The sequence below is a fragment of the Molossus molossus genome, unplaced genomic scaffold, assembly GCF_014108415.1.
Source record: "Molossus molossus isolate mMolMol1 unplaced genomic scaffold, mMolMol1.p scaffold_m16_p_3, whole genome shotgun sequence".
In the NCBI taxonomy this organism is placed as follows: Eukaryota; Metazoa; Chordata; class Mammalia; order Chiroptera; family Molossidae; genus Molossus; species Molossus molossus.
In genome coordinates, this window is record NW_023425366.1 from 31,217,936 (window position 1) to 31,232,290 (window position 14,355).

The following is a 14,355-nucleotide window of genomic DNA, read 5'->3' on the forward strand; positions in this document are numbered from 1 at the left end:
CTTGGGTATTCTTCACTAGACCAAAACTCCATGAAGGCAGAGCCCTGGTGTTTGAGTGCCTGGCACACGGGAAACACTCAGGTATTAGCAATGCCAAGTGGACCTAGAGACAGTGCAGCGCCTGACAGGAAAACTCTGGGGTGGAAAGAGAGAAAAGGAGGCATTGAGCTATTGACAGCTGACTTGGGGGGCCAAAAAAGTTACACTACAGTTACACTGCTAGCAAAGGAGAAATTGAGCCCTGGCCGGGTAGCTCAGGTTAGAGCGTCGTCCCCACATGTGACGGTTGCAAGTTTGATTCCCAGTCAGGGCACATACAAGAAGCAACCAATTAATGCATAAATAAGTGGAACAACAAATCAATGTTCCCCCACTCAAATCAATAAATAAAAGAAAAAAAGAGAAATTGGTTTCTTTGGATGGCATCTCATCTACAGTGTACTCACTCTTCAAGAATTCTTCTTTGATATTAAAAGTACTAACTCAAGCCCTGGTCAGTGTGGGCCAGTGGTTAGAGCATCAGCCCACACACCAAAGGGTCTCAGGTTCGATACCCGGCCCTAGTCAGGGCACGTGCAAGAGGCAACCAATCCATGTGTGTCTCTCACATTGATGTTTCTCTCTTGCTCGCTCACTCACCCTCCCTCCCTCCCTTCCTTCCACTCACTCTAAAAATCAACAGGAAAAATATCCACAGGTGAGGAGTAACAACAAAAAGTACTAACTCAAAAAAGAATGAAAAAAATATATATATATATCAAATTCCCTTTTTTATAAAAACTAGGATCTATACCAACTTACAAATAATTTCTTCCTATCCATCCTAAAAAAGTGCTGCATAAGTAGGATTTTATGTGCAGATTCATGGAAAAAATATGTATGCATATGTATATCCATACATGCAAGTTTGCCAAAATAAAGTAAAAACAGGTTAAAAATATAATGTTAACCCATTAAATTTGAAAACTATCTTTCTCCCCAAGGCAAGTTGAAAATGGACTCTTGGTAGAAAAGGAGTGGTAAGAACAAGTGAGCAGCCATTACCCTGGGCCCCATTGTTGGCATCCGCTGCATCTTCCCCGCCTGCCTCATCTTCCTCCTCATTCTCCTCCTCCTCCTCTTCTGCCTGATCATCCTGGGCATCCGGGTTTTCCCCCACCACCGCGTTCTCAGCTGGTGGGTTAGCAGGCTGGTCAGGGGCAACATTTTCAGCACCATTTCCTCCCGCTGGAGCCTAAAATGACAGAAAAGCCCTGACATTTAGCTAACTTATCTCAGTTTTGCTTTATTTCCAAATCAAGCTCTCCCTTCTACAAAAAACAAACTAGCATCTTAGCCAGTGTGGCTCACTGGTTACAGCATTGGCTCATGCACCAAAGGGTCTCAGTTCAATTCCCAGTCAAGGGCACGAACCTGGGTAGCAGGCTCAAATCCCCAGCCCTGGTCAGGACCTGTGTGGGAGGCAACCAATCGACGTGTCTCTCTTACATCAACATTTCCCCCCTCCTCCCGGTATCTTGCTCTCTCTACCCCTCCTCCCCAACCTTCCTCCCTCCCTTCCATGTTCTCTAAAAAATATAGAAAAAATATCTTCGGGTGAGGATTAACAACAACATAAACTAGCACACAAACTAGTGAAATTCCAAAATACACCTCTCAAAGTCATCTTTTCTAAATGTATCTTATTTTGGGTCAACATGGTATATAAGGATATAAACTCACTTCACAGTGTATATATTCATTTAGTATAATTTAGGGACTACCATTTCATAAAGCATTATAGATAATGAGTTAACAATATAGCTATCTTGAATACATCATTCCATACATAATTCTTCTTTAAAAGATAACTCCTGTCTTTAATGACCACCTCAGGGATAAAAATATATTTATTCATGCATCTATTTGTTTGTACACATACAGATATAAAACTGAATTCTCAGTTATCAGTTAAATACTTGAGGAAAACATAGCTAATTTCTACTCTGTAGGTAAGCCTGTCCATATAGACTTGATCAGTTCTCACATGCATCTTCCTCTGCTCTTCGTGAGTGCAGCTACCTACCAACCAAAGACATGGTTGCAGTTAATTATGTTGTTAATCTTCATTTTGAGAATCTTACAATTTTTTCATAACAAAATTTTATGAAGTGCAAATTGTTTTCATATGTAAGTAGCTAATTTTACTTTTCAGCCCCATAACTTCTCAGCAAGTAAAATACTAAAAATGATTTATGTCTTTCTCCTCTTCTTAAGATCTCTAGTAAATGTTCTTATATCTAAGCATGTCATCTCTCATAAAGAAAAAGTAGAACTGCACATCGTTGTTATAGTGCTCCAATATTTCTATTTTTGGTAATGTACCTGCTGGGAGCAACAAGGGGAGGCATTTTACATACAAAGAAACTGATGAACAAAGAGCATGAGTGGCCTCCTTAATGTTACCCAGCATGTCAGAAGCATGTACCTTGACTTCCAGGCCAGCGTTAAGTAGCTAACCCAGGCAAAAGCAATGAAAGAGCTTTAGTATACCTCTAATACTGCTCCCAATTTTGCTAGAAAATTAAGAGGCCAAGTCACAGCAGCATTCTTTTGACTTTTCACATCTCCCTTAACCTTCTCCCAAACCTTTTCACTATTCTGCTTTGCAATAAGGAACATGGGAGTCAAGGACTTGGGTCTTAGAAGGTGATCACAACTCTCATGTCTTGCCCCAATAAAATGAATTTGAGGGTGGGGAGAGTTACCTCATTTTGGTGGTGTCCAGCAGCATTGAAGGGTGGAGCAGCATGTTCCAACCAAATCGGCGCTCCCCCGTGGACGATCTGCTCTCGCAACCACACCAGGCTGATGAATGCGCACAATGTGCACGTCACCACAAAACAACCCTGCAAACAATCCGCCAACAAATTGTCCCTAGTAAAAAATAAATTATATGGAATTACTCCAAAGAACACCTAAGGAAATCAAAGAAACCAAAGGTAACAACATTTCACTTTACACTAAAATCTCAGGAAAAAAAAAACAGCCAGGAAACTCATAATTTTGGGGGTGAAAATCAGTTTCTCAAAAATAATTACTTCTGAGGATAGTAAAACTCTATCTTATAAGCTGGCCAAATATACTTAATCATATTTTTTATTACATGTGTATATTATAGTAGGCAAAGAATAACATCAGAATTCTGTTTGGACATGGCTTAGAAACAGGAAGGTGGCAAGCAAAAACCCAAAAGCAGCCCGGTCAGTGTGGCTGAGTGGTTGAGCATTGACCCCTGCACCAAGACGTGGCCGGATCGATTCCCAGTCAGGGCATATGCCAGGTTGTGGGCCCAATCCCCAGTATGGGGCATGCAGGAGGCGGCCAATCAATGTTCTCTCTCATCAATGTGTCTATCTCTTTCTCCCTCTCCCTTCCTCTCTCTCTAAGATCAATAAAGGAAAAAAAAAATTTTTAAACACACCAAAAGCGGCCAAAACTAGACAAAGACCAAGAATGCATGTAATTTACTAAAGGTTAATGACTACCCAACCCTAAGAATTTCCTTGACCTCATTTTACACACAAATTTAACAAACATGGTTAGCTGATACCTGAGCCCACACAAATGAAGAAAATTAGCAAATCAGAAAGGTAGGAAAAACGCCTCCAGAAAGGCCTAAATACAATGTAAAGGAAGGAAGGCTGAAAACAATTCAGTATGCATGTACAAGACAAAGAAGTCTGTAACACTTTAAAAATCTGTCACTTAGGAAGCAGATTCACCCTGGCTGGTGTGACTCAATTGTTTGGGTGTCGTCCATGCACCAAAAGGTTGCCTATTTTGATGCTAACTGCAAATACACCAAAAGTATATTAGTTTCTCAACAAATTCAGATAGACGAAGTGTGATTCCTTTATAACCATACATAAAAATATATGGAGTATAATACAGAAGAGCTCTTTGTTCTTTTCCTTCCCTAATCTATGTCTGATTTCAGGATAATTCAAGGATAACTCAAGAATCTTGGTAGCTTTTAGAAATCCATTGTCATAATGGAATTACTTTTTTCCTCCATGGAAAACCTAAGAAAAGGTCAATTTGGGAGACCTTGGTCTAGAAGCTCCAAACTTAACTGATGGGGCCCTCAGATAGTATCTGGAATATACCCTGATCAAAAGAGAAATCCTAACCACTCCCTTGCTGAGAAACCCTCCAAATCATTAAAACTTTGATAGGTTGGGACTAAGTTACTCTCTTCTCTAGTACTTCCTTGTCCTCAGCAGTAAGAGTAACAACTGCTTGTTGTAGATTTTAAATGACAAACTCTTTTCCCTTCCACCTTGAATCCGGGCTGGTTTTTTTAATTGCCTGGACCAGAGGTGATATTGCACATCATGCTCCAGAGCCTAGAAGAGAGCTTGCTAGCTACCATTCTCACCCTTTCAGAATGATGCCCGGAGATATGAAGTAAAAAATGCCCTACTAACCTTCTGGAAGATGAGAGCCCTCATGGAAGAGAATCAATGCACCCCAGTTGGAGCCATTTTACACCATCCAATCCCAGTGAAACACATGCGTTAACAGAGGCAGAGCCCAACATATGAACTGATCAGTTGAGACCAGCCCAATTTGCTGACTTCCAGAATTATGAACAAATAAAAAAGCTATTGTTTTAAGTCATTAAATTTTAGGGATAGCATATTTTGAAGCAATAACTGACAAGCTGTGCCTAGAGATGACTTGAAGAACTGAGCTACGGAATATATAGCAGCTGCTATGCTATTTAGAAATTTAAAGTAGAATTTCAAAAATAAAAGCAATAATATAGAAAAAATAAAACATTACTCAGAATAAAAAGTAGTTTAGTTACAAATGTTTTCAGAAAAAAAATGGGTTCAATTCTTCAAAATGTAAAAGGTATCATAGGGTTATATCAAACCATGTTTATAATTTCTTTTGTCTATTCCCACCATGCCTGCAGCAGTCCTCCCATGTGAATGAGTAGTCTCATAAAGGCAATTCAGGTGGCCCACTAACCAATCAGGTCAGAAAGAAAAGGGGCGCCTGCCTACATAAGGCAGACAACAGTGAGCTTCTGTGGTAATTCTGCTGTACATTAATGTAACGCTCAAACTTCACATACAGTTTTTACATATATTTGTGAATTTAATCTTTGAATGGCTCACCCAAATCCCTGAGGCACAACCTTTCTCATTTTACAGAAGAGGAAATTGGGATTCAAAAAGGTCAGTAATTTGCCCAAAATGGCAGATGCAGAAACTTTTCTATTTCAATGCCAGGGTTTCTTCTGTTACAACCAGCTACCTCAGTGCATTATCTAAGTGATCACATCTGCCAAACAACTGATGTTAAATGGTTCCAAGTAGTAATGCCACATTGTTTATCAGGCACTTTCACTGACATGGCTTCCATAAACACCTGTTTTTCACACAGCCAAAGTCTATCAATTTAAGCTGTGATAAATAATAACACATTTAACCATTTACAACAGAAGCCATTTAAGTAATATACCTTTACTTTATTAAGCAACACAGGTGGAAACTCAAGTCACCTTTTCTAGTCAACTGAGATACTGACTTGCTATTATACTGTACTCTCAAAAACTACAATGATATTTGGAGTTTTAGCACTGAACAAATAGGAATAAGACTGCCCTGTTTGAAATCTGTCACTTAGAAAGCAGGGGAAAGCACAAATGCAGTCCCCCACCACCACAAATTACGCAGTTGAGTTTCTCACATTTGGGGAAATCGCAGGGGTTAGCACATCCTTAGTGCAATGGACAAGCCTCGCCCTGGAAAAACCACCTTCATGATCATGGTATCTCCCCTGCCAGGTAAGTATGAAATGGCTTTTTCATTGGTTTACAGATGTTAAAATATAACTTCCATAACTCTCAGCAGTCACCCTTGCTTTTTTCTGACTGCCCACTACTTCTAATATGCATCTTTGTTTTATACACAATTCCTAGATAAAAGTCAGGGGTGAACTATTTCACATACAGACTCAATGAATAACAGCTGGGCCATTTAAGACTGAGTTTTCTTGCTTCTGTATTAAGACTGTGTTCTGGATGGCTGAGATGAAAATCTGATGTTTAGAAATAGGAATGTTGTCCAATTTGCTTCTACTGCATCACTCCCCAGAAGGCCTATATTTTTATACAAAGGGTTGTCTTCTTACACCATTTCCAATCTCTGAAGTGTGTCAAATTACTGCTTCCCCTTTATGTTATGGCCACAGCTTTTAGTGCCCTAATTTCAAAGCCCCTGTCTACTTCTAAATATTACTTAAAGCCATTCTTCAATAATGAAAACAAAAAAACAATTCTAATGTAAATAAGGTTCAAGTTCAAAACCTTTGTTATCTACTCCCTACACTGCCAAAGAAATAGACATAACTCACCTGTTCTATCCAAAAAGAGATACAACCAGCAAGTAGATGTGTTGCAGACACATCTAATGTTTCTAAGTATTTTCAACCATGATTAAAATGATAGACACAAAATTAAAAGACCTCCTCCTCAATTTCTGTCCTATCAGAAACGTAATATGCTCTCCTGTTGCCACGTGGCTTATTTTGATGGTGATATATTCTGAAGGTTTTTGTTCCAAAAGAGTATATCACTGCTTTTTCCCTTTACTGACATAAGGATCAGAAACTTAATGGCAGTTGGGCACAAAAGAAGATGTAGTAAATACACATATAATCTTTTTCAGGTTTGATATTCTAACGATCTTGACATAGTTAATCATTTATAGCATTTCTAATTCTGACACCAATAATAAATAAAACATCTAATATGTCTTCCCCAAGAAAATGCAATTATAATGCTTAATGTTAAATCAAGATACAGTAAAACTATAGTGAACATGTTTTTATCGTTCAGACTCTAATAACCACGAGAAACATTTAAAAAATAAATTTTAATTCAAATGTCTATATTGCAAAAAACATAGTGAAATGAACTCTCAGCATGTGAACATAATAGTATATATCCCACAATGCATGACAACCAATTTAACAACCCAGCCCACTGTTACAAAAGTGTCCTTTAAGTATATTTTAAAACAAACAGCATGTGTGTATATCAGCTACAGTGTGTGTGTGTCAGCTACTTCTACTGTAGCTATAACTGTTAGAATAAGAGATATAGCCCTGGCCAGTCTGGCTCAGAGGTTAGAGCGTCCACCTGCCGTCCAGAGAGACCCGAGTTCGGTTCCCGTTAAGAGCACCTACCTCAGTTGCAGTTTGTCCCCGGCCCTAGTTGGGTCATGCGGTGGCAACCACTCGATGTGTCCCTTTCATGACAGTGTTTCTCTCTCTCTCTCTCCCTCCCACTCTATCTGAACAAAAAAACAAAAAATGTCAAGTGAGGATAAAAAAATAAGTAAATAAAAGAGATATAAATTCTTATTTGTCTTCAGGACAGAAAAACTTCTCAAATTATAACAAAAATAAACATGTGGAGGAGCCCTGGCTGGTGTAACTCAGTTGGTTTGGAGTGTCACCCAGTACACTGAAAGGTCCAGGGTTCAATTCCCAGTCAGGGCACATACCTAGGTTGTGGGTTCATAACTGGCCCTGGTTGGGATGTGTTCGGGAGGCAACCAAGCTATGTTTCTCTCTTCTTTCCCCTCTCTCTAAAACAAAATCAATAAACACATCCTCAGGTGAGGATTTAAAGTATACATACAGCCCTGGTCAGTTTGGCTTAGCTACTGAAGTGTCGGACCATGGATCAAAGAGTCACAGGTTCGATTCCAGTCAAGTGCATGTACCTCAGTTGTGGTTTGGTCCCCAGCCTTGGCTGGGGTTGTGTGGGAGGCAACCAGTCAATGTGCCTCTCTCACATCAATGTTTCTCTCTCTCTCCTTCTCTCTCTCCTTCCCCCTCCCACTTATCTGAAGATAAATGGTAAAGGGTCTTCGGGTGAGGATTCAAAACAAAAATATATATATATATATATATATATATTTGTAGAGGAAAAACAAACACCATCTACATTATGCAGCCTTCTACCATCACAAGGTTCATACTCACGTGGACAGCATGTCCAGTGGCAGTGTCAGTAGTGAGCTCACAGAGCCAGTAAACAAGCACTTGTAGATTCGGCCTACCAAAAAAGGGCACAATGGCACACAGTCACAATTCTTGTCATAAATCACACACAATTGTTCAATTAAACAGGTAAAGTGGAATGCGGTGAATGACACTGATATAAACATTTAGTCTTTAAAAGGCTGAGTCTCAAAATACTAATTTTTTTAAACATTGTAAAGGTCCTGACCAGGAAGCATTGTCCCACTACACCAAGGTTTTGGGTTCAATCCCCAACCAGAGAACACAGAGGAATCAACCAATGAATGCATAAATGGGTGGAACAACAGGTTGATGTTTCTCTTTCTCTCTCTCCCACCGTCTTCTCTCTCTCTAAAAATCAACAAATAAAAAAGTTGTTTAATGGTCAAACATAAAAATAGTGACAGTGGCCCTGGCCAGTTTGGCTCAGCGGTTAGAGCGTTGGCCTGCAGTTCCAAGAGATCTGGGTTCGGTTCCTGCTAAGGGCACGTACCTCAGTTGCAGTTTATCCCCGGCCCTGGTTGTGTTGTGTGGGTGGCAACTATTCGATGTGTCCCTTTCACATTGATGTTTCTCTCTCTCTCTCTTTCTCTCTCTACCTCCCACTCTATCTGAACAAAATATCCAAAAATGTCCTTGGGTGAGGATAAGAAAAAAAACAGTGACAGTGAAAAGTTACACAAAAATGTTTAAAAGTTTAGATTCTAGATTCACTTGCATGCTTTTATTGAATGAGCTTAGATGTCTGAAAGAGAAAAAAATCTAAAGATATTTTCAAAATTACAATATGAAGAACTTTTTAACCTAGAATTCTAAATTCATTGAGTCTGCTCATGAAATTAAAGAGTTTCAATTTTGGGAGTACAAATTTTTGAAATTAAGATAACTTCTCAATACAGTACATACTCCAATGCCATGAACAGCAAACTAATAACCATTTTTAAATTACACAGATTCAAGGTTCTCAAAAAGAGAAAATCTTAAATCTGACCATGAAGAGAAAAGATAACATATAGGCACAGCCATCATTCCTTTATCCTCTTAGTCAAAAAAGGCAGGAGTAGCCCTGGCCGGTTTGGCTCAGAGATTAGAGTGTCGGCCCGCGGATCAGAGAGTCTGGAGTTCAGTTCCTGCTAATGGCATGTACCTTGGTTGCAGTTTGTCCCCAGCCCCGGCTGGGTTTGTGCGGGTGGCAGCCAGTTGATGTGTCTCTCTCGCATCGGTATTTCTCTCTCTCTCTCTCTTTCTCTTCTTCCCTCTCTCCCTCTCTCTAAAAATAAATGCAAAAATGTCCTCAGGTGAAGATTTAAAAAAAAAAAAAAAAAGAGGCTGGAATAGATTTGGAAATGGGGGCCAAGAGGAAACAGCTAAAATTTTCTTTCAAACCAGAACTTGCATATTAGTTTAAACATTCCCTATAGCCTTGTATCAGAAATTTCAGTGACTTCAATGGCTGTTTTCAAAAACCATGTCAAAATGGGATAGTAAGAAAAGATTTTCTGTAAAAGAAATAACTTACATATGTATATAAAATATTCAAAGCAAGCACATGATAACAGAGTAAAACTAATGATAAACTACATGTCTGTAGATAGAAAAATGGATTCATAAATGACAAGCCGCCTTATTACAGAGTTCTATGCAGTCATTAAAAAATAAGGTAGCTTGGTGACTATGTGATCTGGGCTAAGCGGAAGTTGGGCCTCTTTTTCGTGGCGCCTCGGAGGCGGTCGGCTGCTTCAGGATGAAGCTGAACATCTCTTTCCCAGCCACTGGCTGTCAGAAACTCATTGAAGTGCACAATGAATGCAAACTTCGAACCTTTTATGAGAAGTGTATGGCCAGAGAAGTTGCTGCTGGCGCCCTGGGTGAAGAATGGAAGGGCTATGTGGTTCGGATCAGTGGTGGGAACGACAAACAAGGTTTCCCCATGAAGCAGGGCGTCTTGACCCATGGCCCTGTGTGCCTACTCCTGAGTAAGGGGCATTCCTGCTACAGACCAAGGAGGACAGGAGAGAGGAAGCGCAAATCTGTTCCGGGTTGCATTGTGGATGCCAATCTCAGTGTTCTCAATTTGGTCATTGTAAAAAAAGGGGAGAAAGATATTCCTGGTCTCACTGATACTACTGTGCCTCGTCGCCTGGGTCCCAAGAGAGCTAGCAGAATCCGAAAACTTTTCAATCTCTCTGAAGATGATGTCCGCCAGTATGTTGTGAGGAAGCCCCTAAACAAAGAAGGTAAGAAACCTAGGACTAAAGCACCCAAGATTCAGCGACTTGTTACCCCACATGTCCTGCAACACAAACGTCGGCGTGTTGCTCTGAAGAAACAACGTATTAAGAAAAATAAGGAAGAGGCTGCAGAATATGCTAAACTTTTGGCTGAGAGAATGAAGGAGGCAAAAGAAAAGTGCCAGGAACAGATCGCCAAGAGACATAGGCTGTCCTCTCTGAGAGCTTCTACCTCTAAGTATGAGTCCAGTCAACAATGAGCTTTTTCTAAGAGTGACAAATAAACAAGAAATATCAAATCTCAAAAAAAATAAAAATAAAAATAAGGTAGCTCAACATGTACTTACATGAAAAACAGGGTACATTGCTAACTTAAAAGAAAAAAGTTACAGAGTATGTATAGTGTGATATAATTTAATTTTAATTGTGTGTGTATGTGTGTGTATAAAAAAGTCAGAACAGAAATCAAACTTGTTAGCTGTATTAAACTATTAATTTTTTATTATCTGATCTACTGAATTCAAAGCGGTATTTAGTCTTCCACTACAACTGAATGCTTTGTATATTTAAGTCCTATTGTCTGTAATATAAAAGTTCTTAAGTTTTATATTCTTAGTGGACTACACCTTTTATTAATATGAAATATAATGCTTTCCCCATTTAAAGCTTTTCATCTTAGATGTATCTGGCTCATTAAAACTCCTGCATTTTGCTAGCATTTGCTAACAAATCCCTCTAGCATTAATCTGGGCTGATTTGTACTTAATCTCTTTAGTGGAACACTTTTAAATGTGCATAATTGTGAGGCTCTCTTACGAAAGAGAAATCTAAACCCTTATGATCACTTACCCTTATCCTTATCTCTTTTACTTCCCTCCCTCTGCCTTCCCTTCCTGTCTTTCTGTCTTGTAGGACTTTACAAATTTTATTTATTGTTTCCTACTCCCACTCCCCAGGACAAAAACTGATCACCTTGTTTCTATTCTCCTTTAAGTTTTGTTTTGTTAGTTTTTATTAAGGTAAAATTTACATAAACCTTAAGTATATGTTTGGGTAAATTTTTATATATGTATATATCTAGAACACTGCCACCCAGATCAAGACATTCACAATTTCTAGCTCCCCAGAAGGCTCCCTCAAGCCCCTTTCTAGTCAATATCTCTGGGAAGAGGTAACCACGATTCTGATCTCTATTACTATAGACCAATTTGGCCTATTTTTAAATTTCGATTAAATGGAATCATACAATCCATACTCTTTGGTGCCTGGCTTCTTTTTCACAAAGTGAAAGTCATCCATGTCACAACAGTCAGTTCTTTTTTCACTGCTATGTAGTATTCAGTTGTATTGAATAAATTACAATGTATCCATCCTACTATTGTTGGTAGGCATTTGGGTGGTCCTGGTTTTTAACTACTACTAGCAAAGCTGCTGTGATAATTCTTATACATGTGTCTTTTTGTGAACACAAGGCTCTTAGTTCTGTTAATTGCATTCCCAGGAAAACAATGGCCGTACTTTAAGGTATTTGTAATATTTAGCATTGGTAGGTACTACCAATTTTCCAAAATGGTTATACCATTCATACTCCAACCATCAATGTACATATGTTCCAGATGCTCCATATCATTAGGAACATTTGGCATTGTCTTGTCTTTTAATTTTAGCCATTCTTCTGAGTACATAGCAGTATCTTCTTGTGCACTTCCCTGATCATCAATGATGCTGCACACCTTTCCTTGTTTAAATAATCTTTCCAGAAACACCTGCTCAAATCTTCTGTCCACTTTTTAACTGGGTTGTCTACCTTTTTCTTACTGATTTGTGTTATTTATATACTTTAGATACTAGTCCTTTGCTGGATATGTGAATTACAAATATCTTTTCTCACTCTGTGGCATGCCTTTCTATCTTAAAGATATCTGAGCATGAATAAAGTTCTTAATTTTAATTAAAGTCCAACTTATCAGTATTTTCTTTTATGGTAATTCTATTGTTTTAGGAGTTTTTTGGTTTTACACATTTAGGCTAATGATCCCTCTTGAATTAATTTTTGTTCAAGGTGTGAGGTAATGATATGGCTCATTTCCCCCATTTGGCCATCCAGTTGATGCTGCATCATTTATGAAAAAAGATCATCTTTGCCCTGGCCAGTGTGACTCAGTTGGCTGGATACCATCCTGTGTACCAAAAGGTTGTCAGCTTGATTCCTGATCAGGGCACATGTCCAGTTTGTGGGCTTGATCTCTGGTAGGGGCATGCAGGTGGCAGCCCAACAATGTTTTACTCTTACATGGATGTTTCTTGCTCTCAAAATCAATTTAAAACAAAAATAATTTTTTTTTTTTAAAGAAAAAGTCTTTTCTCCACCAAACAGTGGTGGCACTTCTGGTATTACTCAAGTAACAAAGCAGGTGTGGATCTAGTTCTGGCCTCTTATTTGGTTACCCCTATATTTTTAATGCACAGTTATACTACATGTTCCTATCTACATATACAACCTCCCACAAATAAAACAACTTAACCAGCTCTCATTTCTATCCTCCCCTCACAATTTCTCCCACGTTAAGATCTAGAATTTTAGTTCTAAGCATTACCTAAAAATTAATTATTGTAGATTAAAAACAATTACAATTTAGCTGTAAGACATGTTTCTTTTTCTTTGTAGCTCACAACTTTCTTCCTCTGATTCCTTGCTCATTTTATGCAAGTACATTCTCAAACACATTTTTCATAGTTTGAGTGATAAACTGCCTAATCCTTTGAACATACTGAAATGTCTAATTGCTCCTCCATCTGATAATAATTTAAGGGTAGAAAATTTTAGGTTCAAAATTTTGTCAAATTTGGAAGTTTGTCTTCTAGTATTGAATTTGAAGTTTCTGCTGTCTTCTAGTTTCAGCAAAATATTTGCTGATTTTAAGTCTGACATCAATCTGATTTTCATTACTTTGTGGGATAATCTAGAAGCATAACATCTATACAACACCTTACTCAGCACTGAAAAACTTTGGAATGTATTTAGGTTTTTGAGTCTCTTTACTTTATCATGGTTAGCTCTCTTTTAATTTATAAAACACTAATCATTTCCTCTTCCATTACCTCTTACCTTCTGGAACTACCTATTAGGCAGATACTAAAAAAAACTTGCATCTCTTTTCTTCTCTCATACTTTCAACTTCTTGTCTCTTTGAGTTACATCCCAGAGAACCCTTGCTCAATCTTCTAGTTCACCAAAGCACCTACTCCACTATTTGGTGTATCTTCCAAGATTTTCATTTCCAGTAATGAGCAAGTTTATTTTATTTTAAGGAGACATTAGAATATTAACTATATTTATTCAAAAATCTTGTTTGTATTTAACTCGAAAAAACCTATCTCTATATTCTGGTACCATATACCCCTCTCCATGCCTTTAAGAACAACAAAGAACCCCAAAGTTATCAATTAAGGGTTAGTATACCAACCTCTCTGAGAGCCTCCTGTATCTGAAAGATAAGCCTCCCACTTATTCAGGACCATTTGATATGAGTCCTTTAAAAGGAGAAAAAAAATCTCAAAAGAATCCATCTTTTATCCTTGAAAGCTCTAACAAACTCCAAGAAATAAAATTCAAGTTCCTTATTAGTAGGGTTTGATATTGCTTTTCCAATTCTTTCACGAACTCTCATTATTGGCCTCTGTAGGCTGTATTTTTTCTTTCCCACTTCATGCAAGAAAACTGGCGTATTAAAAAATACTTCTTGCCCTGGCCAATTTGGCTCAGCAGTTAGAGTGTCAGCCCGTGGACCAGAGAGTCCTGGGTTTAGTTCCCACTAAGGGTGCATACCTCAGTTGTGGTTTGTCCTCAGCCCAGGTTGGGGTCGCGTGGGTGGCAGCCAGTCGATGTGTCTCTCTCACATCGATGTTTCTCTCTCTCTCTCTTCCTCCCTCTCTCCCTCCCGCTCTATCTGAAGATAAATGCAAAAATGCCCTTGGATGAGGATAAAAAAAAAACAAAAAACTTCTTAATCCAGGTGAATAATGTTTCCTAAGTGAG

At 38.6% G+C, this 14,355-nt stretch overlaps 2 protein-coding genes and 1 non-coding gene across 8 annotated transcripts in view; 1 reads left to right on the forward strand and 2 right to left on the reverse strand.

Moving 5' to 3' along the window:
* Positions 1–14,355, reverse strand: part of MARCHF6 (membrane associated ring-CH-type finger 6) — a 79,752-nt gene that overhangs the window by 39,968 nt on the left and 25,429 nt on the right. For all 6 annotated transcript variants that reach the window (XR_004961650.1, XM_036279114.1, XM_036279117.1 and 3 more), the window contains exons 5-7: positions 8,047–8,119; positions 2,748–2,916; positions 1,045–1,234 (exon numbers count right to left, since the gene is read on the reverse strand). Coding sequence is in view for 5 of the 6 variants with exons in the window: in XM_036279114.1 (XP_036135007.1) it covers positions 1,045–1,234; positions 2,748–2,916; positions 8,047–8,119 (432 nt within the window). In the remaining variant the exon portion in view is untranslated. The remainder of the gene's footprint in view (positions 1–1,044; positions 1,235–2,747; positions 2,917–8,046; positions 8,120–14,355) is intronic.
* LOC118642950 lies at positions 5,684–5,847 on the reverse strand. The gene has a single exon (XR_004961859.1). It is a non-coding gene; the product is annotated as a U1 spliceosomal RNA (small nuclear RNA).
* On the forward strand, positions 9,830–10,576 carry LOC118641681 (40S ribosomal protein S6-like). The gene has a single exon (XM_036279120.1). The coding sequence runs from the start codon at positions 9,830–9,832 to the stop codon at positions 10,574–10,576; it is 747 nt and encodes a 248-aa protein (XP_036135013.1).

What these genes read in the sequence shown, in the direction of transcription:
- LOC118641681 (XM_036279120.1), top strand. Translation starts at nt 9,830, where the DNA reads ATGAAGCTGAACATCTCTTTCCCAGCCACTGGCTGTCAGAAACTCATT.